Source organism: Guyanagaster necrorhizus, assembly GCF_019112545.1.
Source record: "Guyanagaster necrorhizus MCA 3950 unplaced genomic scaffold BT62scaffold_5, whole genome shotgun sequence".
In the NCBI taxonomy this organism is placed as follows: domain Eukaryota; kingdom Fungi; phylum Basidiomycota; class Agaricomycetes; order Agaricales; family Physalacriaceae; genus Guyanagaster; species Guyanagaster necrorhizus.
Window position 1 is genome coordinate 1,510,212 of NW_025064884.1, and position 21,817 is coordinate 1,532,028.

The 21,817-nt window shown below is 48.4% G+C and overlaps 10 protein-coding genes across 10 annotated transcripts; 3 read left to right on the top strand and 7 right to left on the bottom strand.

Moving 5' to 3' along the window:
* Nucleotides 1–258: 258 nt before the first annotated feature.
* On the bottom strand, nt 259–1,999 carry BT62DRAFT_618542 (uncharacterized protein). Its single transcript, XM_043181620.1, has 8 exons — nt 1,812–1,999; nt 1,580–1,757; nt 1,247–1,525; nt 1,081–1,191; nt 982–1,026; nt 760–928; nt 372–692; nt 259–322 (listed from the first exon to the last, which is right to left on the bottom strand). Exons 1-7 carry the CDS (start codon nt 1,923–1,925, stop codon nt 527–529), a joined length of 1,062 nt encoding a protein of 353 aa, XP_043043485.1. The 5' UTR covers nt 1,926–1,999; the 3' UTR covers nt 259–322; nt 372–526.
* A 246-nt stretch (nt 2,000–2,245) lies between these two features.
* On the bottom strand, nt 2,246–3,181 carry BT62DRAFT_886626 (uncharacterized protein; the record flags this gene model as incomplete). The annotated part of the gene is made up of 2 exons (XM_043182890.1): nt 2,246–2,978; nt 3,039–3,181. 2 exons carry the CDS (start codon nt 3,179–3,181, stop codon nt 2,246–2,248), a joined length of 876 nt encoding a protein of 291 aa, XP_043043486.1.
* A 1,173-nt stretch (nt 3,182–4,354) lies between these two features.
* Nucleotides 4,355–5,696, top strand: BT62DRAFT_618647 (uncharacterized protein). Its single transcript, XM_043181621.1, has 3 exons — nt 4,355–4,473; nt 4,527–4,702; nt 4,745–5,696. The coding sequence occupies exons 2-3, from the start codon at nt 4,657–4,659 to the stop codon at nt 5,500–5,502; spliced, it is 804 nt and encodes a 267-aa protein (XP_043043487.1). The 5' UTR covers nt 4,355–4,473; nt 4,527–4,656; the 3' UTR covers nt 5,503–5,696.
* Nucleotides 5,697–8,246: 2,550 nt separating this feature from the next.
* On the top strand, nt 8,247–9,286 carry BT62DRAFT_928770 (uncharacterized protein). Its single transcript, XM_043185575.1, has 6 exons — nt 8,247–8,357; nt 8,415–8,646; nt 8,698–8,783; nt 8,854–8,872; nt 8,923–9,033; nt 9,090–9,286. Exons 1-6 carry the CDS (start codon nt 8,272–8,274, stop codon nt 9,165–9,167), a joined length of 612 nt encoding a protein of 203 aa, XP_043043488.1. The 5' UTR covers nt 8,247–8,271; the 3' UTR covers nt 9,168–9,286.
* BT62DRAFT_928772 (S-adenosyl-L-methionine-dependent methyltransferase) lies at nt 9,247–10,706 on the bottom strand. The gene is made up of 6 exons (XM_043185576.1): nt 10,605–10,706; nt 10,329–10,556; nt 9,930–10,148; nt 9,797–9,878; nt 9,546–9,737; nt 9,247–9,492 (listed from the first exon to the last, which is right to left on the bottom strand). Exons 2-6 carry the CDS (start codon nt 10,415–10,417, stop codon nt 9,313–9,315), a joined length of 762 nt encoding a protein of 253 aa, XP_043043489.1. The 5' UTR covers nt 10,418–10,556; nt 10,605–10,706; the 3' UTR covers nt 9,247–9,312.
* A 270-nt stretch (nt 10,707–10,976) lies between these two features.
* On the bottom strand, nt 10,977–11,419 carry BT62DRAFT_618717 (uncharacterized protein). Its single transcript, XM_043181622.1, has one exon. It carries the CDS (start codon nt 11,295–11,297, stop codon nt 11,037–11,039), a length of 261 nt encoding a protein of 86 aa, XP_043043490.1. The 5' UTR covers nt 11,298–11,419; the 3' UTR covers nt 10,977–11,036.
* Nucleotides 11,420–11,472: 53 nt separating this feature from the next.
* BT62DRAFT_963552 (general substrate transporter) lies at nt 11,473–14,143 on the top strand. The gene is made up of 16 exons (XM_043188692.1): nt 11,473–11,560; nt 11,607–11,855; nt 11,912–11,984; nt 12,035–12,130; nt 12,180–12,279; nt 12,346–12,476; nt 12,531–12,727; nt 12,787–12,958; nt 13,010–13,165; nt 13,215–13,235; nt 13,282–13,328; nt 13,378–13,436; nt 13,485–13,621; nt 13,671–13,716; nt 13,778–13,928; nt 13,978–14,143. Exons 1-16 carry the CDS (start codon nt 11,552–11,554, stop codon nt 14,029–14,031), a joined length of 1,698 nt encoding a protein of 565 aa, XP_043043491.1. The 5' UTR covers nt 11,473–11,551; the 3' UTR covers nt 14,032–14,143.
* A 248-nt stretch (nt 14,144–14,391) lies between these two features.
* Nucleotides 14,392–15,618, bottom strand: BT62DRAFT_928779 (uncharacterized protein). The gene is made up of 6 exons (XM_043185577.1): nt 15,482–15,618; nt 15,230–15,410; nt 15,107–15,150; nt 14,964–15,031; nt 14,807–14,907; nt 14,392–14,741 (listed from the first exon to the last, which is right to left on the bottom strand). Exons 1-6 carry the CDS (start codon nt 15,561–15,563, stop codon nt 14,516–14,518), a joined length of 702 nt encoding a protein of 233 aa, XP_043043492.1. The 5' UTR covers nt 15,564–15,618; the 3' UTR covers nt 14,392–14,515.
* A 1,743-nt stretch (nt 15,619–17,361) lies between these two features.
* Nucleotides 17,362–18,618, bottom strand: BT62DRAFT_886772 (uncharacterized protein; the record flags this gene model as incomplete). The annotated part of the gene is made up of 5 exons (XM_043182893.1): nt 17,362–17,563; nt 17,618–17,688; nt 17,743–17,868; nt 17,926–18,218; nt 18,273–18,618. The coding sequence occupies 5 exons, from the start codon at nt 18,616–18,618 to the stop codon at nt 17,362–17,364; spliced, it is 1,038 nt and encodes a 345-aa protein (XP_043043493.1).
* Nucleotides 18,619–19,288: 670 nt separating this feature from the next.
* On the bottom strand, nt 19,289–21,764 carry BT62DRAFT_992031 (uncharacterized protein). The gene is made up of 8 exons (XM_043190319.1): nt 21,732–21,764; nt 21,572–21,626; nt 21,263–21,490; nt 20,288–21,190; nt 19,916–20,031; nt 19,762–19,875; nt 19,623–19,731; nt 19,289–19,581 (listed from the first exon to the last, which is right to left on the bottom strand). The coding sequence occupies exons 1-8, from the start codon at nt 21,746–21,748 to the stop codon at nt 19,501–19,503; spliced, it is 1,623 nt and encodes a 540-aa protein (XP_043043494.1). The 5' UTR covers nt 21,749–21,764; the 3' UTR covers nt 19,289–19,500.
* Between the last annotated feature and the right edge of the window lie 53 nt (nt 21,765–21,817).

Genomic DNA, 21,817 nt, shown 5'->3' on the forward strand with positions numbered 1-21,817 from the left:
TTTTGATAAGATTTTGACTTTCAGGAGGACCTCCACCTCCTTTCGCAAATTAAACTTCTTAACATCATGAAGAGACCGTCAATGATTGACCGTGTGTGTTTGGGCCCGCGGACCTCCTGAGGCTAAGAGCGCATTAAGGATGAGAGTACTACAGATCCGTGGGCGTGTACTAGATGAAGGGTTGGCCCTGCCGTTAAGGTTCGTTAGTTGGTCCTCTCTCGTAGACCTCCTTGAAATATATCGTTTCTTGTATCTTTCCACCAGAGGAGGGGCCGCCTCGCCTAAGGACTTACCCGCGCTGTTCCGCTGGTCGGTACAGCTCCTAAGGATATAATAATATCAGTATTTGCACGATCGTCATGACCACAAACTTTGAAAGTTTCATAGAAACTCAGCTGGCGATCCCAAAGATTCACCAGAATATGTTCTCTCAGCTGCCTTGCGTCGGAGAGATGAACATTCAGCATTGCAACCACTCGACAATTCCTGATAGAAAATTTACACCAGCTCTTTTGCCAGCAGTCGGTTATTCCTCGTCTTCGTCATAGGACTCATCCTCATCTTCTCGCTGAATTACAACGAGCTGCGCGTTCTCCTTAATGCCGCAGTCCGTCATAGTTGCATCATTGTCACATTCAAACTCTTCCACACTTTCGGTGCCGTCTTCAACGAACTTGACGATATGAATCAATCTGGCCCTATTCGAAATTTTCAAAATTAGAATGAAACAAGATCTCTACCGAGAGAGGGGCGACTCACGTGTCGAAGGGAATCCCGAACGATTTGCAAACACCATAAAGAACTTTCTTGACTTGATATCTTCCGCGAGTCTTCAATCTGGCCCCTTGGCAAACCTCAGGTCCTGTAACGGTGACCTCGAAGTGTTTGTCAGGGTCTTCTCCAGTGGTTTGAGGTCCTGGTTCCTCATCTGAATAGACGATAAGATGCATCAGATTCTAGGGGCGCTAATAACGGACATACAGCGGTCTTTCCTGGGGGACGGATTCCTAGCCCTTAAGCTAGAAGCTTGCGTCACACTATGAGCAACAACGCGATATTCAAGTAGAAAAGAACATATACAACCTTCTTTCCTTGGCGACATGTTAAGTCCACCCGGACCAGAAGCCTTCGGTGGCACGATCCCTTCGATTTCCTGCTTGACGATCACCATGCTCTGATCTGCCATGAACACTTGAAAACACTTGCAATTAGATCTCTAGATTGTAGGCACCAGACAATGGTTCACCCTTTCTCCTGTTTGGTCGTTCAGCGTCTGATTTTTCAACGTGGTCCCAGGAATGGCCAGTTTCTTGACTCGAGGAGCTTGGTGGCTCTGTGGCATTTGTTTCTCCATTCTCCTGGCCTTTCTCTCCCTCCAGGTGGTCATCGCTTGCGAATAGTTCCGCCGCCTTGACAACTTTCTCCGCGCGTGTCGGCAAGTCAGATGGCTCGTATTTTATTGCCGTGGGAATCTGTCTTTCTGTGAGGACTGGGGAAGCGTTTTCCCTAACAAAATGCCCTTTTCCTTTGTCTGATCAGGACATTAGCATCAAATTGTACAATCATGAAATGTACGCACCGCTGCTCCGAGGAGAAAGAATAATATTGATTTCATCCAAAAATGGCGCCATGGCTTCGTAGGCATCTTCATCGACTTCGATCTCTCTCCCACGACAGACATCCAATGTGGAGACGCGTAGAACGGCGTCAGCGTTATGCGGGATATTGAATTTAAGTCGTAAAGCGTTGATCATTTCCTTTGGTGGATGATGGATAGGTATAAAAAAACGAGCGTAAAACGCGAGACTCACTTCATACGTTTCGCGACGTCTCATGAACACGGCTCTCTGCTCGAAGCAGAACAAGAGCACTGGAACGTTCTTTGTTGAGTCAGGTAAGAAGGGATTGGAGATGTGTAGGCGCATGGATATATAGAGTGAAGGGTGTAAGAAAGATTCTTGGAAGAAGTATGAAGTACAAGAAAAACGTAAACAAGTTCAAAACGCGTGCCAGAACCTCATGAATGATCACGTGGTATCTCCATATAAATTAAATATATTAATTGAAGAAGTAATTCCGTACCATATACTGAAGGCGAAAACTGATAAGAGTCGGACACGCTACGTTTCGCTTGTGCTACAGAGTAATACTTAAGCTCTGATCGCCTAGAAATCCTGAATAATTAATCCTGCTGCCTTGCTACCACGTATGCACAACATTTAAATATACAAAGGTATCAAAAATATCAGAAAGATAGATCCCTCTCCATACCCACTTCCAACGCTCGCAGCTGTATCTCCCAAATCTTACCACACAGTTCCACCAACCAGGCGATACACGACCTCGAAACCTCATCCATGGTAACGATGAAATCCAAATCCTCCTCCACCATCTTCCTCCCTTCCCGTGTCATCTCAGACCACAGTCTTCTCAGCCCATCAAGGTACGCATTCCTCGTGACCTCCTCTCCTTTGCCGAGCCCTACCCCCTGGGCTATGGCGTAGAACGAACTGCGATCACTGTGCACAGACGTCGGTTTGTGCGCAGTGAGCTTCTTCGATATCTTGTCAAGGAGATATAACACCCTCGCTGTCTGGCATGACTCGGGATTATGTAGCAGCACGATGATAGTCCCACCCGTTTTGACCCCCTGCAACCCCAGGACAAGCTGTGACACAAGGAGAAGGTCGCTATCCCGGTTCGCACGCCAGCTGGAAAGTGGGCTAGCACCAAGGATGGCGAGGTCGAATTGACGTTTTTCAATATCCCGAGGAACAGCTTTGAAATTTGTGCCGGTGGCCGAAACCGATGACGAGAGCTGGAATTTCGTCAAGTCGTGGGGAACGAATGTCTGTCGGCGTAGACGGTTATCCAGGCAATAAGCGTATCCACCGTCTTCTGTAGGCAGGGAGATTCCGAGGCCTCTAGCGATCTTGTTCTTCTCAAGGATGTAGGCAGTAAAGCCACCGGGACAACAACTTAAAAAAACATGAGGTCGTTCAGAATGACGACCGGTGGTGATCTCGGGAATCACTCACCCAAGGTCCAGAAAGCGCAACGATCCCCTTGCAGCCGATGGAATGCACTGTGTCACCGTATTCATCTCTTTCATCACTGCCTTCGTCTTTCTCAGCCAAAAGTTGTTCTGAAAAGAGTCCCGGCCAGGAGATCCGGTCAACATTATCGACCGTCGTCTGTCAAAGCCTTTCGGGGAGCGTTTCTCCTGAACTGGTATCTGAGATCGTGGAGTCAGCATCATGGCCATCACACGCAAGAACCAGTAGAACTTACGTCGGTAGTGCAATTAGCTTCTGTGAGCTCCGCGAGGACCTTGCAGCCACTCTCGATGATGATATCCTTCAAGGTGGGTTTTTCGATAGGCGGGTAGATAATCAGGTTGTCTGGGTAAGGCGCTACCATGTTGGCGAAGGTGGGGATGGGGAGAAGGATACCCTGGGATGGTCTCCAGATGAATGCACGAAAGAACGCCACTTGAAGCCAGATTCTTACAGCATGCGCTGAAGAAACGGGGATATATTGGCGTTTGGTTCTTCGGGTTGCTAATGCTGTTACGTCGCCGAGAGTAAACGAAGGCGCATCAGGTTCCAATGCGTGCGTATCCGCTGCTTGAGCCTTTCTAGACTGATGGATTTTTTAGACAGGCAAAACAGTTGGCAGGTATTGCTCAGCTAGAATGATACATACTATAGAGAATTCAAACTCTCGGCCGCAGAGAGATGGATACGGACGAACCTGACAATGCATATTCGGCATTTTCGGAACAAGCGGCTCGCGCGTACTGCGGCAACGTCTTCGAAGGGTCAGCACCTAATGTACATAATAATATGTCATGAAATAGAACTTCCAAAGAAGAAGAATAATGAAAACAAGTCCAAGTGGAGCTTTGGTGGGGCAGACACTACATGCTCGGGAAAAAAAGAGGATGGGAGGTCGAACGTGACCGCGTCGCGAGAGAGACACAGCCTTTCCGTCCGGCAGGCACTCCTTTCTCTCAATCCACCATGCTATCTAGCCTGCCGCCCCTTGCAGACAAGAGGAATCACAACTCCCGGCATCTGCATTCAGTCTCAGCCGCGGCGGTAAACAGGAAAGAGGTGCTCGGATCAGGGTCGTGCGCTAGGGTTTTTTCAACTCCATCTGTAACATCGTGTCAGCGGGCAGCCGTCGACCGGTCATGTCTGACCAGCACCGAGTCGACGAAGTAGCAGGAAAACGCCCTTCTGAAGGCATCTCCGATGTTCAGGACCGCCCAGAAGGGTCGTTACAGAACAATGGCTCGAAATTGCGTCAAGAAAACGAAGAGAAGTCAGGAAATGGAGACTGGCAAGGAACACGTCAATTCAGATAATATTGGGGTCGAACCATTATTGAGCCCGGGAATACAGGAAGATGCCGGCGTCGAGGGTGATAGAGTTGCAAAGAAGACCAGGCCAGATGCTGGTTTAAAGACAGGTATCATGGCTCTTGCTTTCGGTTCCCTGGTATTATAATTATTCCTTATGAAGGCTATCTTTAGGCCATAACCCGTTCAACTACGAGGACAAGTATCCCTAGGATAACCTCTACGAAGAAACAGCCTCAAAGGCAAGAGTATGGAGGACATTCTTGGATGAGAGCGCAAACTACGATGCCAGGATGGTCGAGGAAACGAGGGATAGCGTCGACGTGCTCCTTTGTTTTCGTGAGTATCAAGCCGTCATCTTCATCGCTGACGACCCTTCAGGCTGGTCTTTCTCAGCGGCAGTGTCAACCTTCGTATCTCAGATATCGAAGAGTCTGCGGGCAAGCTATACTCAAGTATCGGCAACCCTGCTCTTCGAAATAGTTCTCATTCAGCGTATCATTGCGAACGGTTCGTCTCTCGACAACGTTCCAGTGTCCTCCCTCAACCCTTATGCCAAGTTCACTCCTGCAACTACGGACATCTGGGTGAACGGGCTATGGTCCACGAGTCTCTCCCTCAGTCTGGTAACCGTCCTGATCGCCGTTCTGGTGAAGCAGTGGCTCCACCATTACCTCGTCTTCCACCAGGGACTCCCCAAGAGCGGAGTCGTGTTCGACAATATCGATACGGGGGGCATTCCAGAAGTGGCATGTGATGGTCATCATTGGACTTCTCCCCGTCATAATGCACCTCGCGCTCGGGATCTTTTTCGTTGGATTGGTCGTATTCTTCGTACCGCTCCGGCCTGGCCTTTCTTGGTTTATTGGTGGACACCGGTGGCATACACGACGTATTCGATAACCATCTTCCTACCAATTCTACCTCCACAATGCCCTTACCGTATACCGTTGTCGGACCTCGTATATACTCCCTACCGCTACATTACACACGACCTATTTCCTAAACATGTCCGTCGACTCTTCGTGAAAGTCAACGCAGTACCTAGTACGGAGCTCCTTGAAACTTTCATGAGAAATGGAAAACAAGGGCGAGCGCCTACTTCGCTTCGAATTGTCCATTCCGCATCTGTATCATGACATGAGTTACACCTGGTCAAATTTTTACTTTGATGCTGCTGACGACAACTAGAGGCTTGCGATCGCTGTTTGGTCGAACGATATGCTGCAAAGGAGTAAATATTTGAAGCCGCTCAATTCACCGACTTCCACCGCATTTTCGAGAAAGAAGCGTGCTCTCGTTCAACGAGGTTACCTCCAGTCATTTGGCTGAAACTCATACGAATAGCTAAAGACGACGGAAGCGCCCCGACCAGCATCGACTCACTAGATTCATTTCCTATGGATCTATGCAGCCTCATTATTCCTTGGATGGGGAGTACGATGAAGAAGCCATCACCCTCTGTTCAATTTGAAATCGCCGCTTAAGCGCACTTCCTCGATGAATTGACAGCCAACTTGTTGAACATGCTTTCGGCCTTTGATCAGTACGCCGAGAAAACATTGTTTCCTCCTGTTTTTGCGTTCGCGTTGGCTTTCATTCGATATCTACTTCATCGGGTATCCTTATCTTTTCCTTTTGACATCGACACTCAACACGCCCTATTAAATGCACTGTGCATCGTCTGTGACCATGTCACGTTGAACAATCTCCCTAACGGACACCTCGCCGCAAATTCCGATCTCGTGGAATACATTGTCGCTTATAGCTCTGTCTTCAAGCTTGGGCCTGAATGGACGGGTACTCAAATGCCTTTGCTGGATGTGTATTCAGGGATTGTCGGTGTCTCGAAGTCACTTCTACCTGGATACTCCCCAAGGCACAAATTTTGGCCCGTTCTACGACCACTTGTTGAAACCTGATCAATCGGTATGACACCATACGACACTTACTGGGTTATCTATGCGCCCTTCGATACTATGTGCGATATTTTGGGACTCGGCCTCAGGCATGATGTACAAATAGTGTATGACGTCTTCCTCGAGATACGACGACTGGAAGTTTTCGGAAGCCCATTCCCTCGGTCCATCGCTGGTGACCGTTATCAATGGGTATGTCGCTGGGCTTGCGGCACTGGACACGTCGATCGATATCAAGTGGTATTTGGATCATCTTCACAAGCATGAGGATCTGTTCTTGGCGTGTTGCATTTTGGCCACCAACGGGTGGAACGCATTCAGTGAGACGCCCATTCGTTTCCCTCAGTCACAAGCCCGACTATCGCAGGGACATATGGGCACTAGCAAATCTTCGACTGTCAGATCCTGCCGGAAATTGCACGATCTATTACGGGATGACGGTGGGGAGTTTTCGATCGAGCAGTAGAAATGGACGACGCATGGATACGAGGCTCCCGAACCTAAGGCGCTCGACGAAGCGAAAAATAATATTCGTTTGGTCCTGGGCGAGCTTGATGGGTTCTTTTCTAGTTCAATGAATTTGAAGGTTCGTAGCTCGGTAGGTTGACTCACTATTCTTTTTGCTGAGAATCCAATCTGACTGGCTGTCCAGATATATATGCACGAATCGATAACCTGGCCTTTCTTGGGACGTATGCATCAATACCTACGAACATATCCTCGACGTCGAGAAAAGGACGAAGGGCAGGTATGAATACCGTGCAGCTAGAGATCATTCCTTCGCCAGCCAGTGCAAATGAGCCTGATTGAGCTCAGACGTCGAAGCTTCATAGACCTCGCTTTCCAGGCTCACGACGAGTCACGTGTCGTGAGGCCCCAAAAGCGCTGTTCCCTGATAACCATGAGTTGGGTAGAGCTACCAGATTAAGACGAAACCATAGCATAGCACAACCCTCCATTAAATCATTACCTACTATGTCTGAAAGGCGGCCTTGCGGTGAAAAGGATGCGCGAGATCCTGCTTTGCTTTGACCTGCCCTAATGCTAGTAATTCCTAGCAATTGGTTTCCGGCCCGGATGAAGCGACCCACCGATCGTCCTCCCGGGCCAGCTACCTGCCTTACGTTGCCGCATCTACAACGAAAGCACATCCGGTAAGGGAATGATGATGTTTCAAGTTTCAAGCTCCAAAGCTCCACACCTGGATTGGAACGTTGCGGTGCACCAGGGTATTGACATGCCAGAGCGATTTGCACTTTGACAGTATATTTATTCGCTAATATTATTACGACAGCTTAAAGTGACGTTACCGGGGCTAATATTAATAATAGATGCCAGTTTTTTCATCGTTGCCCCCCTCCCTCTCCCTCCACCGACCAGTCTTGAACCGCATTCAAGCGCCCTTACCATAAGATTGGCACAATAAAAGCAGTCTTCGTCAATTTGGTGTCCCCCAGCTCATGTTTTGAGCTCCAAAATGCCACCCAGACCAGATCGATGAATCGAAGGCACATGCATCATACGCGAGCTTGCGATAGCCTCCCTCTTACCATTCATCCTCTCGAGACAGCAATAGACTAATATTTCTCAACTGCGTTCTAGTATTTTCACTCAGCACCCAGAACCTCCATCTGGTGACATGACGGCCATGTGTCCAAGTTCCAGTGGATGCTCAACGTGGTCTCTCCTCTCGTCTCGCGTTTCTGATTAGAGCTGCTTATCTCCGGTACTAAACCCTTTCTCCCTCATGAGTTATCAAGAAGCATTACAATTGTCCGGGCCTAGATATGATCTGGTGCTTTTGCTTCCAGTTTCTCCGTCGAACTGATATGTCTTTTTTATCTTTCCGAAGAACACCCAAAGGAATGTAACCACTATTAACCCTTCATATACTCGCACGTACTAGACGGATGTTGCATATGGCTGACGGCCCGGGTCCACGATCTTATCGAATTATAAAGTCAGTGAAATGGATGCATCATCTAAAAGATGCGATCGTTTTCCTTCTTTTCCCTCTTCTGTCTTCTCTCCCTGGTAGCGGCAGTCGACTGGTACACAGTCGAATGGGACGCTACGTAAGTCATCCATTGTCTTCCTCCTGCCATATTCGAATGACGACCGCTTTCCCTCAGTACCTTCATGGCCATGTCCGGTGACATGCTCGTTCCCGACCTGCCGACGCCCGGAGGTACACCCTACGTCTGGCCAGGCTTACAGTCCGACAACGGCGTCCTTCAAGCTGTCCTCGATGGCCGCAGTGGGACATGGTGGATTGGCGACGGGTTCTATGGCACACCTTCACTCGCCTGGGGTAATGGATTCAATGTGTACCCCGGGGATACAGTGCACTTTGAGTTTAATGTTGTGAGTTTGCTCGCCGATCAGAATATAAATCTGTGAACCTTAATTTCGTAGAGCGGGACCGAATGGACGTGTACCCTTTCATCTGGCTCTAGCTCCGCGTCGACGGTACTTGATGTCACAGGAAATACCATGAATCGGTGTGACAGTTCCCGTTTCCTCTTTTTTTTTTTCCCTTCCTTCCTTCTGATCACCTCTTCCTTCGTCTAGTGCTATATTTGCTGTCGAAGTAAGCGAGAACCATTCTTCCCATCTTACTTCCATTCATGTGGCTCTCAGTTGTACGATGTTGCTTTTGATTTTGGTCCGATCATCTATAGCAATGTCGAGATTACTGCGACAACAGCCGCATCGGGCTGGTGCGGGTCATGGCCGCATCTTGGAAGCTATGTAAGTCATCTGCTGCTACTTGGTCGCCATGCCCATGTTGATGTTCTTTGACGCAGCCCTTCACGGTCACGAGTGCTACAGCATCTGGAAATACATGCAGTATCACAAGTATTGAGCAAGACAGTGCCTCGTAAATCAAATTTCTATGCAATACAATTTGACTGCCTTCTGTGGACTCATGTATATGATGGCAATTCAAGTAAACCATAAGAATCTGTATATTACAAACCGTGAATTGTATTCTGCATGCGACCCCCAGTCCGTTTGGCATACTAAGCCCTACTTCTTGACAGCATACAAAAACCCGTCATACCCTTGCCCAGTAGCAGTGCCAATTGTAGTCCCCTCTACTTCCTCATCGTCTTTCAATGCCAAAATGAGCTTTCTCACACCATCGGAATTCTCACTGGTATCAACGGGATCCGCGACAAGTCCACCTCGAATAACATTGTCCACGTACTGTTAATATGCTTAAGCCAAGGGGGAAGAAAACACAAAAAGGATCGACATACGATAACCCCTCCTTTACGCAAAAGTCGCTTAGCTTCCATGAAATAGTTCAACGTATTGATCTTGTCAGCGTCGATGAAGACAAAGTCGAATTTCGGTTCCGACTCGATCTTTTGAAGCGAATCAAGGGCGGGGCCGACAATGATGTCAACTTTAGAGGCCAGTCCTGCTTTGGTAATATTCTCTGTTGCGACCTGGAGAACATAATGTGTGAGTTGAGTCTCCATGACTTGCGAGAAACGAACGTGCTTACCTTGGCGTGGTGCTCACTTAGCTCTAAAGTAATGACCTTCCCGTCATCTGGGAGCGCCCTCGCAAGGTGAATGGTGGAATACCTAGCAAGGATTCAGATGACTCCACCAAGGACTAAAAGCTAGATCACAGACCCTCCGAGCGTACCCACTTCCAAGATCCTTTTTGCACCAATGGACTTTGCCAACAGGTACAAGAGTTGTCCCGCAGCAGGGCTGACAGAAATGGGCGGCAAGCCATTTGCCTCGCTGTTCTGGATCGCAGCATCGAGAGCTTCGTCTTTCCGCAAAAGGTGGGAGTTATGGAAGTTGTCAGATCGTTCCCAGTCGGCGGGGGTGGTGGGAGGTCGCTGTCTGCGTCCGTGTGGTCCGTGATGTCCACCATGTCGTCCATGGTGTCCATGTCCGTGTGGCTCTTGTGATCCCTCCAATGTTGAAGATTGACTATGTCTGTGCGGTCCGTGATGTCCATGTCTTCCATGGTGTCCATGTCCGTGTGGCTCTTGTGGTCCCTCGGCTTGTGATCCCTCGGACGTTGAAGATTGACTGTGTCTGTGTGGTCCGTGGTGTCCATGTCTTCCATGGTGTCCATGTCCGTGTGGTTCTTGTGGTCCTTCTGACATTGCAGATTGACGATGAGCGAAATATGCACTGGTTGAGTTGTTCCATGAGAGTCACCTTTATACAGTCCGTCAGATAACTATCATGTGCTGAACCTAGAATTCGGCTCTTAGTCAAACTCTTTACGAATTCCGCAGCTTGAGGTCGAGAATAGAGTACTAGGGAACGGATTCATCCATCGACGTTGTGGGGGCATGAACGAATTTAGCCAGCGTGTTATTCATCAAAGCGAAGATCGGCAGGAAAGTACTTGGACAGAGACTCGCTTTAACTGCAGCTGCGTTCAATATGTATGCGCAGTATTCGAAGCTGAGAAGCCGCTCTAGTAAATGAGATGACTTAGCACATATCTGATAAGTAAACCTTGATCAACGGTAACGGTAAGCAATGCCCTCTTGCGCAGCATGCCCCTTGATCTGGCTGTCAGAGTCCAACATTGTCATTATAGTGATTGATGTCTTGACAAACTTTGGGCAAACTGGTCCGCAGCTTCTCAACATTATTATCAGATGTAGGCGCCATATAGACTCATGAGGGTGCAACAAGTCTGGCTGGCGACACCGGAGCATTTGGTAGGTGATTTAAGGAAATAAGGTTTTCGAAATAGCAATAATTCCTTCGTCAGTCGTTATTTTTGGTACGGAAGGCGATCTGCGAGGCGGGGTAATTGGGGCGATCATCGAGGATGGCGTTAACGAAATCCAAGTATATCAACCAATAGGCATCGACAACAAGATCTTTTGTACCAGTGAAGTGAAAGAAACCTGAGCAAGCAGCGAGCGGAACACAAGTAGATAGATGGAGACCTCCCAGTGGCCCATCTTTTCGAATCCGTTTGGCACTCAGATTAAAGGTATCCGAACCTGAGTACGCAGTGGCCATTCAGCGATATCGTAGAAGTACCTTCTGCAACTTGCAGTAGAATTTTAAGCCCGGTATGGCGTCAGGATAAATCTAGGGACGACGTATGTAGCTTGAGTGGCCATAAGAATTCGAAGTCCAAAACAAGCGCGCACAGCGCAGCCACGCGTTTCTGTGCACGTGGTCGCCGCCCTACCAACGTCACTTGTATTCCTACCGTCACTTACATCTCCAGCTCCCTACCTGGAGTAACCACCCTTCCCGTCAGATATCGCATGACCGCTGTGAGTAACTGCTCTTTATGCCTGCAGGAGGCTGACCTCTGCATAGACGAGCAACCAAGCCTACCTCAATATACCAGAGTCCGATTCAGAGAACGCGGCTCTTAATCCTAGCCCGGACGAACCATGGGCACAGCTACGAGATGGAGGCAGCTTGACTGTTCATCCGGATGGTCATTCGTATAACTATTCCTACGGTCCGAAAGGTCTCGCTGGACTGTTCAGCAACCAGTACACACTTTGGTGTGTGATATTTGCGAGCATTGGGGGTCTGAGTTTCGGGTATGACCAGGGTGTGGTATGTGTCGATGTCTATTTTGTTTGTTTCCGTGCTTATGTATTGATGATGGTTAGATTGCCAATGTACTCGTGATGAAGGACTTTACGGAGCGTTGGCCCATATCACCCTTCCAGGAGGGCCTTATGAGTTGAGCTTCACGCGTTGGTCGTTGGATTAATTCTTACACGCTTTTGAAGCGGCTATTCTGGAGCTTGGTGCATTGACTGGTTCTGTGTTATCAGGATTCTTGGCCGACCGGCACTCTCGAAGGCTTTCGATATTCGCAGCTTGCAGTGTGTCTACGTTGTATAAGGCGGTTACCTTCTCACTAATACTATATAGTTGTATTTTGTGTAGGTTCTGCACTCCAGTGTGGCGCTTGGAAATTGTATCATATATTCATCGGACGTGCTGTTGGGGGATTAGGCGTAGGGGCATTGAGGTCCATTTTCCCTTCGTCTTTTTCCTTCGTCTTTTCAGTCACTGCTAACTCACTGTGACTACGCAGTGTGCTGTCACCATTATACATGGCTGAAATCAGTCCTCCCGAATTACGTGGATCTCTCATGGCCTTGGAACAGTTCGCCATCGTTTCGGGAGTCGTATTTGGTTTCTGGATCGGGTTCTTCACGCGTTCAAGTAGGCATTTATCATTTCATGACTTGGCTCGCTAACATACCTGGTGTGCCTCAGTACCCAGCTCAGCGTCTTGGCGGATACCATTAGGTATTCAGATCGTTCCTGGGATCATCTTATGTGCTGGATGCCTATTCCTCCCTGCATCACCTCGCCTGTTGGTTCTTCAGGGCAGGTATGAAGAAGCTTTAGCCAGTTTGGCGAAGCTGAGACGGCGAACGCCTACAGAAGCCAAGAGGGATCCTTTGATTCAGGTAACAGTTACCGCTCTCCCTTTGACCAGTTAATCAGCTTTCCGTACTTGTACTTTTAGATTGAGCTTTTAGAGATGCGCGCTGAAGCCACTCTTCTCCAACGAACGTGTCCCAATGCTGACGATCTAAAAACTCACGGGATCCTCGGGGAGCTTCGATCCTGGGGAGCGCTGTTCACAAAGAAGTACCGAGCGCGTACGGCCGTTGGCGTGCTTATGATGGCGTTTCAGCGTACGTTCAGAAATCTTGTCTATGAGACGATTTAAGTGATAATTATTCCAGAATGGAGTGGTATCAACGCATTACTATACTATGGTCCGATTCTTGTCAAGAGTATCGGACTATCCGGAGAAAAAATCACGCTATTGGTTTCCGGAGGCATTGGGATCGTTCAATTTTTTGCGGTCATACCGGCGATCTTACAGATAGATCGAATCGGTATGTAACCAGAAGGGTCTCATTCCTCCTCATTTCTGATGCAGATTAGGGAGGAAACCCTTGTTGAGAGGTGCGTTGAGCGCGAGGTAATGAACTAATGGCTCAGTTCTACTTAGGCGGGAGCGCGGTAATGGCCTGTTCGCACTTTGCAATTTCCCTTTTGGTTGGTTATGTCTCCACGATCGATCGATAGGAATTAAGTCTTTCCTTAGATCCTTCTGTATGGCGCCGATTGGTCATCTCATTCCATTGCAGCGTGGTTTGGAGTAGCGTAAGTCTCTGTCTTGTTCATCCTTGTAGTCATGTCATCAATACCCAGGTTCATCTATACATTTACCGCGTCCTATGGTGTCTCCTTTGGCCCTATCGGATGGGTGCTTCCAAGCGAAGTCTTTCCGCTGTCCATACGGAGTAAGGGTGTCGCATTGTCCACAGCGTCTAATTGGACCAACAACTGTGAGTTACTTGCCCAATGGTCAGTGTTCGGCTCTCTGACAACTGTTAGTCCTTATCGGGCTGGTGACACCGGTACTCGTCGAGTGTTCTGCTTCGTAAATGTCGACTTTGCTTGGTGAGGCATATATACGCTGACGTTTTGTCTGATCGCGCTAGTGGGACATTTATGATTTTCTCTACCGCGTGCTTTCTGGCGTATTTGTGGGCTACATATAGCGTCCCTGAGACGGCGAATGTCTCGCTGGAAGAAATTGATGCTGTCTTTGGCACGTCATTAGGATTGGATGATGAATTGGTTCGACAACAGGTTAGTGTACGTTTTGTCATGAGATCCTTGGTGCTTACGTTAGTTTAAGATTGAAGAGGAGGTGGGATTACGGGAAATCATTAGAGACTTTACTGATACATGAGGAGGTTTGTGTTATGTCCTAGATATATTGTAGCCTAATAGTTGTGAAATCTTGCTGTCGACGCAAATAATTTGTTCGTATAATTTGGTTATATATCAAAACTTTCTTCAACGCATGGTTGCATTTAACAAGTTAAATAAAAGTTGAATACGAGGGAAGATGTAACTATATAGTACCTCATACGGATAGCTTGTTCAGTGCAGTCACATTTGATAGCCTATAATAGTTTACGATCACGCTTGGACAATCATCCTGTCACCATCCGGACCACCGTAGCTAACCCGCTCCGAGTCACGGGAGAAGGAGGCCAATCATCAAAAAACAGAGTCTTCTGCATCACTAGGGGAGGAAGGGATGTGATAGAAAGTGTCAATGTTACAATTTCTTCCATGTACACAAGGATACATAGCTTGGTGATTAAATTACATTGGTGGTAAAGTTTCCTTCTAAAGGTTTGTGTTCATGATCGTCGTGATTTACAGCCTTACGATATGGGAAAAGGCAAGCGCATTGCTTGCGATGGGCTGTTATACATGGTGGAAGGGAGCTGCGGTATCGGGACCGGGGGCAGGGACATGTGTACGACAACCGGACCCGACGATGACGTTGCGGGTTGGTGGTTCTGGGTGTACGGCACAGGGCCCGACGCTGATACAGAGTGTCCATGGCTACGTCGCGAATCAGTGTTACCCCGCGTTATACTGTTGTATCTACGACAGATTTTGATTAACGTTTTGTATTGAAAAGGCTTAGACTAAGAAGAAGGATTACCTACCTATTCTTGGCCGAGAGGCCTGTTCTTCCGGGGAAATATGTTTTGACGATTTTCGTCCATACTTTGCCGTGTTCGCTGACGGCCTTTAGGAGGAGAGCGTCCTGAAGGGACCGAGTATAAGCGACGTCAAGATGTCAACTTTTCTTAATTGTCTTACCCCTTCCGGTGTCCAGGTTGTTCTGTCGATCGCGGGATTCAAGGTATCCGTCCAGCGCTTTGCGCACTCTGAATAAGCCGAGATATCTTAGTCAGGGGCACTAGACGCCACATAACCCAAAAAAAAAAAAAAATTCCACAAACGGTCACTATTCCTGCTCTGTACCATTGCTGCTACCATTGACCATCTTGGACGCGACAAAGTGGGGGGGGAAAGAAAATTTTCAATGTTATGAAGAAAAAAACATTAAAAAAAAGTTTGTTTACCTCGTGCCGCACTGCTCGATCGCTTTGACGAGTCTGGCGTCCTCCTCCGGAGACCATCCGCCCTTGACCACGTCCGAGGCCATCTTGGCGAACCAGCGTTTGCGACAGTCTTTATTTGTTCGGTCCGGGACATGTTTGGCGATCGCGTACCACTTGGACGGGCTCGCGCTGTCGGGGTCCTCTGCAGAGCACATTGTTGAGGGCCGGAGTCCCGCTTACAGTATATGGGGAGGGGGAAGGGCAGCAGCGCACCTTTCTGAACGGCCTCGCGTAGAAGGCGGTCCTCCTCTTCTGTCCAGGACCGCCTCTCTCTTGTAGCGGAACCCTTTAGCATGTTTGCAGGCTGGTATTTATAAGATGAATCTTGAAAAACGGGTAATGATGGGAGGTTACCTTCAGGGTCCTCTTGTTTTCGAGCTGGGTTGTTGGCGGCGGGACCAAACAAACCCGGTAACTTGTTGTTTTCCGGACCCGGGGCAGGACCTTGAAACGTTTACCTTCTCTTTTCTGTTCTGTCGTAGCTTGGCCCGTATGGAACCGTCATCTTTTTTTGGTTACGTTCTGACGCGGTTCCTTGATTAGATCCTTCATTTTTCTCAGGAAGATCCGAACCTTGATGATCTTCCCACACATCTTTGTAGTACACTCGTACATGTATAATTGCCAGACACCCTTCTAACGTGGTGTCACCGTTCTGAATTCACGGTGGTGGGATCCTCCCGAATCACTCCGAGCAGGTGCCTCACCTTGTCAGTCTGGAAGCAGAGTGTCACGGGTGCTGATGATTCTATTGTACGTCAGGAACAATGTACCCGAGTATCGCAAGCTTAGGTAACATCGTCTAACTCCCGGAGCCGTTCTAAGCAGTTAGTAAATCGACCCGCAAACGGTGCGTTATTAACATAGGTAATAACAACATGTCCGGCCCGAACGTTCAGAGAATGTCTCTTTCTTTCTGATTAAGGAGGCTCATAACAATCTAGCGGATGACGAACGGGCTTCAAGAGGGTTTGGTAATAAGTTTTAACACCCTTGAACAGTAGAACAGAACTTAAGAACCTTCCTGACTCGCGTCGCTACTTTCTCCCGAATCGTCGCCTTCCTCGTATTGGACTGAAACTTCCCTCAAACACCCTTCTTGACCAGAACCCCTGGCTCGAGTAGGATAGGATGTTAGTAATAGGTCGTTCATTACCGAAACCCTACTATTGAAGCACATCAAACTTTGAGATGAAGCAATCTACACTGTATAGTTGCTGAACTGCGTACGAGAGGTAGAATTACTGCGCGGCAATGTCCACACAGTGAACACCTGTCCCGGAAATTACGCAGACAAATAAGCACTGACTACGTAACAATACAGCCCTCATCTATATGATAGCACCCGTGGATCAGTTGGCAATCGATCTTCGCCGCATTAACTGTGTAGGAGGCAAGCGGCCCGTCTTATATTGTATCACAAAGATACAGTGCATATGGCCATTATATATATCTTGCCTTCGCGCCTCGGATGCTTTCACCAACAGAAAAAGCCAGAATGCCATTTTCGATTTGTTGGTCTTGATAATTCAGCCAGATCAAGACCATGGCTAGCCGCCGAGAACTTTGGAAGGGAGAACCACAGAGCTGGGCCAAGATGTCCATTACCCGGTGTACAAGCTTCACACATCCATCTGGATCCTTACGTCCGCCATGAATGGATTTCACACGATCAGCGATCGCTGAGCAAAGATTCAAACAAATCCAACGGTTTTTCATCTCAACGTCTGACACAGTTAATCCATAGAGGAAGCGTAGCCAGACAAAGGTCCCCCCCCCCCCCTCCTCCCCTCTCTATAGGAAATCAGGGCAAAAAAAACTAGGCACATCGTTTTGGGGTTCTCATTCACTCACGGTGGCCGACCGTCGCAACACTGAGCTAGTAACGCGAAAAGATGTCTGAAGGTATGTACCATACGGCGTCAAATGACCTCGCCAATGCCCTCACCTGGAGGGCCTCAGGCGAAAAGAAAAAGGGGACGCGGGTATCTGCAAGGAAAAATCTATGTATGGGGTGGATGGATGGATATGTGCGTGGTGGTACAGTGAGGGTCGAAAGCGAGAGTGATACGGAAAGAGCAGACGAAGAGGATCTACAGGCTAAAACGACTACCGTTGTTGTGTTTTTCAATGGCAGCGCTTCCCCGGTGCCACATGTCGATGAAGAAGTCTTGCACTTTCTTTTGCTCAAACGTAGTCGGGTAATTAATGGCGAGCTCCGCATCACTCGGGGGACCCTTGTGGCGATTGAAAGGTTTTGGAAATACATAGTGCTGGGCCGTAGCAAGTATTGGTCTGTGGAGAATGTCAGACTTGGATGATATGATATGACGGAGAAACAAAATGCACGTTGCTACTAGAGACACTATCAGAATTACTTGCGTCGACAATTTGGGGTGATATCCATTAATCATAATGTCCTGTCAACGTCCTGTTACAACTGGGAACAGATATCCTCAAAGTGGCATACTTACTGCCAAATGAGCGGTGTTGCGATCGAACAAGTAGCGCAGTCCGCGACTCATGCCGTCTTGCTTGTTAACTATGAGGTCGATGCCTAATGGCATTAAGAAAAGCCCGACGGATGCACATCCAAAAAGCTAAAAGACCGCTATACGTCAGCCTCCATCAAGTTCGAATCAATTGTGAGAACGTACCAAAGGAGGCCTCTGCTTCCATATCATCGATAGCCCCGCAAGTATGGGAAAGGCGATAACAATCGCCCAGTTGACATGGAGCGAGCTCCCGCCCAACAACCCTCCCTTAAGCAGGACGATCCTGACGCCAAACGCCAGACCACCATTAAGGACAATAAGAATGATCCCTCCTACGCGTGCGAACTCGAAAGCACCCAAACAGAAGCCAAAGAAGATAAACACGAGAATGATGGACGTGAGCACGATGTCGGATACGCCTTGACTATTGATGCTGTTGATGATAGCGGACCAGGCTTGAGTAACACATCAGCTCCAGGTCTGGGTGTGATGAAACTCCACAAACTCACATAATACCCCGGCGGAAAGACCTATACCGGCCCCAGTCGTGAGTCTCCACCCCCTGATCCCAGCAAACGATAAGGGCACGCCAATCAGCAGGCAGCACCCTATCCACAACATCGCAGGCGGAGAAAAACCGTCGCCTGCTCCATCATTCGCATCACCCTGAGTTATCGTCTCCTGGGTAGACGAATCGACCACTACTACGGTCCCAGATGCGTTGGAGACGATGGCTTTCCGCGGGACCAATACTGGGACCGAATGGTCCACGACATAAGCATGAACATAAGAGAAGTGGCATAGCAGGAGACACAGGAGGAGAAGCAGGTTTTGTGGGCGAACCGCCGACGCCATGAATTAACGAGTGTGGGCGAGACAGTCAGCTTGGAGCTTCGAGTCTCTAAAGATACAGCCGGGGAGGAAATCTCGACGGGTATAGGGAAAAAGCCCCAGCAAGGAGTCGTGGTGGTATAAGTGTTAGATGGGAGGTTTGATGAATACGTATTTTCTGCGCGACCATCTCAGCATATTATCAAATACAGAACGACGACAAGAATTTCTATTGCGTAATCCGAAATAGATCGCGTAGCGACGAATTGATACGACTGCGCCCGTCGTGTGGCAACCCTCCTTATTTGGAGTAGGGGGCGGTTTTTTTGGGTGACAGCCCATTCGGGAGTTGGTCGGAGTAACGATGGCTTTCGAGCGTCTTGGAACTCGACGGAGAACTTGCAACGCCATCGTCGAGCTGCGATAGACGTTTCTTATCTTCATCTTCCAGACCGTGATGTCATCCTGACGCCAGATTTGCGTAGTAAATACATAAGAAACGGAACATTCGTACATGGTACGCACAGGAAATCCCCATCCGTGCAGCATTCATAGCCTTGCATATCATTGAAGACTTGACGTGTTTGATAACACTCGAATCACATCACAGAGTCATAGCGCTCAAGTCATGCGTGATGCCGATGTCCTCGGCAACGTTAAAACAAGTACTAGATAGAACCCGGTACCGGTACATCGCAAAAAGTATGTAGAGCGTAGTGGATACCTGGCTCGGCAAGCATAGTACGTTATCAGCAAGATAAGCCTATAACGAAAACCAATCAGCGATAGATTTCGAACGGAGAACTTTTTTTTTAAAAAAAAAAAAGAACGTCAGTACAAACTACGGATGATCTCATAGCACCCTCTTCTCCGGGAAAGCTCCATACATCGCCCGAACCCACATATTTATGCACGGAACCACACGCTGACAAGGTTGGTCTTTGCCTTGAGCGCTGATATCCTGGCAGAATATGTACCATCCCAGAACTAGTGAAACCACATCTAGGGACCACTCGAACAGAGGAGACCTGCATCTGCACGAGCTCGGCTGAAGGGAATGGCTGAATGTGCGACTCTGCCTTTACTAGCATATCATGGATCTCTAGACCATGCCAGCCAATAGGGGAAAAAAAGAGTCTAAAATGTCGGTCTAGCCTTACAACACACTTCTGCAAACTCGCGAGAAAGTGTATTGGGAATTCAGACGCGAATGGGGTTTGGGCAAGCGAAATGCTATCGTAGGTTCTTTCCACAGAGACGGCGAGAGGCTCGACCCTTTTACTAAAACATCATGAAGAGGAGCAGGGAGCGAAATACACACCTTGACGTTTTTCCTTTTCTTGGTGGACAGTCAAAAGGAATCGGGGTTTCCCAAAATGGAACGGTGTCAACACTCGATGGCGTGGGAAAACCGTTTTTGGCTTGCGCTCGAGCCAGCTCCAACATTAATATTGGAGATGACGGAAAAATTTATGGCATGTAGCTGTTGCGAAGGGTAGGACTCAAATTATTTTCATCTCGGTTGCTACAATACATAAGACGCAGAGAAACTGACGTTAACATGCCTTTGGTGACCGATCATATAAACATCTAAAAATTTTCAACAGATAGCAATTCTGCGTCCCGCAGCGCGGAATTTTCGCATTTGATTGGAATATCTGAGACGAGCGCCATGGATAACTTCGGAACTGACCTTCTGGTAAGCAATATCGACTTCTTCGTCCGATTCCTCCGAACTGTAGGTTTCATCCTCGTCGTCATTGTCCTTGCCTTGTTGATCGTCATCGTGGTGTTCTTCTTTTAGAGTTGAGCCGACGTGGGCGGAGCTGTCGTCGTCCTCGGCAAAATGCTTATCTTTTGAGAAAGACATATCCCCTTCGTCTTCGTCACTTTTCTTTTCGACCATGCGCAGTACAATCGCGTCAGAGGGCCGCCTGCTTCCTTTGATAACATCGAAGATTTCATCCAAACACTCTTCGTGCGCGTAAATGTCTAAGACCGCAAGATTCTTCGATGCTGCGATGAATAAACGGAAATCAGAGATGCATGAAGACACGGTCAATGTCCGCAGAGCGGGAGACTTTTCCAGGAAAGCGATGAACGTATCGATAGGAAGATCCGGAGCGCATATAGTCAGTGAGGTAAGATTGGGAAGGGAGAGCGTTTCGAATATGCCATTAAGCGGCTGAAGGTGAGGCTTGGAAAGCGCGATCGTGAGAGAGACGAGAAGCGGTATAGATATGGTATCAGACGGGTGACTGTGGAGGGGATTTTGGATTGCCATGTGTGTGAGCTTAGGGGGTATAGAGCCAAGGTAGCAAATATCCGCCACTGAACAGTCAACCAGGTCGATTCGGCTAATGGTCCTGGAGGAACTCGCCAAAGCAAGCGAAACCATGTCCCAGTACGTGGGTCTTGTTACCGTGAGGTGGGACAGGGCTGGACAAGAGACGATGAAAAGCGGCCCCAGTCCTGGAAGCATCGTGACACTGTAGATGTTCGTCGCGTATGAGGAGAATAGGAGGTTGAACGCCCCAATGAATCTAACTCCGGAATTCTTGAGGTCGGTTATTAAAGACATGCGGCGGTGTTCGCACTGAATGAGCAGAGTGCGCAGAAAATCGAGAAACAAAACATCGTTCGAGCTAGGAATACTTGATGCACATACGAGTCTGATATTGAGGGGAGCTTGACCGGCATGGGCGAGGTACGTGCAAAGAAGACGTTTCGCGTGAAGAGGTCGATAGTGGACGTTGGCACCGTGAATCGTGATCATCGACCAGGGCTTAGGCATTGAGACGATAATGTTACGCCACGCCGAGCAGGCTTGCGAGAGATAAAGTGCGGTCGGCTCGATGAGATGATTGTGGTTGATAGCATCGCTGAAGGTGCAGCACTGCAAGAATATTTCTGATAGAAGGTCGAATGGAAGCTTGCATATCGGGCTCTGGCACTGGACTCGATGCTGAGAACGCACGCAGGGCTGTATTCGAGAAAGGCCAATCTCGGGATCATCGTCGTGAACGAGATTTCTGAAGACAGATTCGAGAATGTCATTTATGTTGTCGATTTCTGGGGTATAATTCATCTACAATAGAGAACGTTACCAACGTAAAAAAAGTTGAATGTACGCGCACCTTTCAAACTGCAGCATGTGGTGAAAGGTGAAGACGCGACGCAATTATTTGTTTGCGCTTGTCACGCCATTTGAAACTAAGCATGC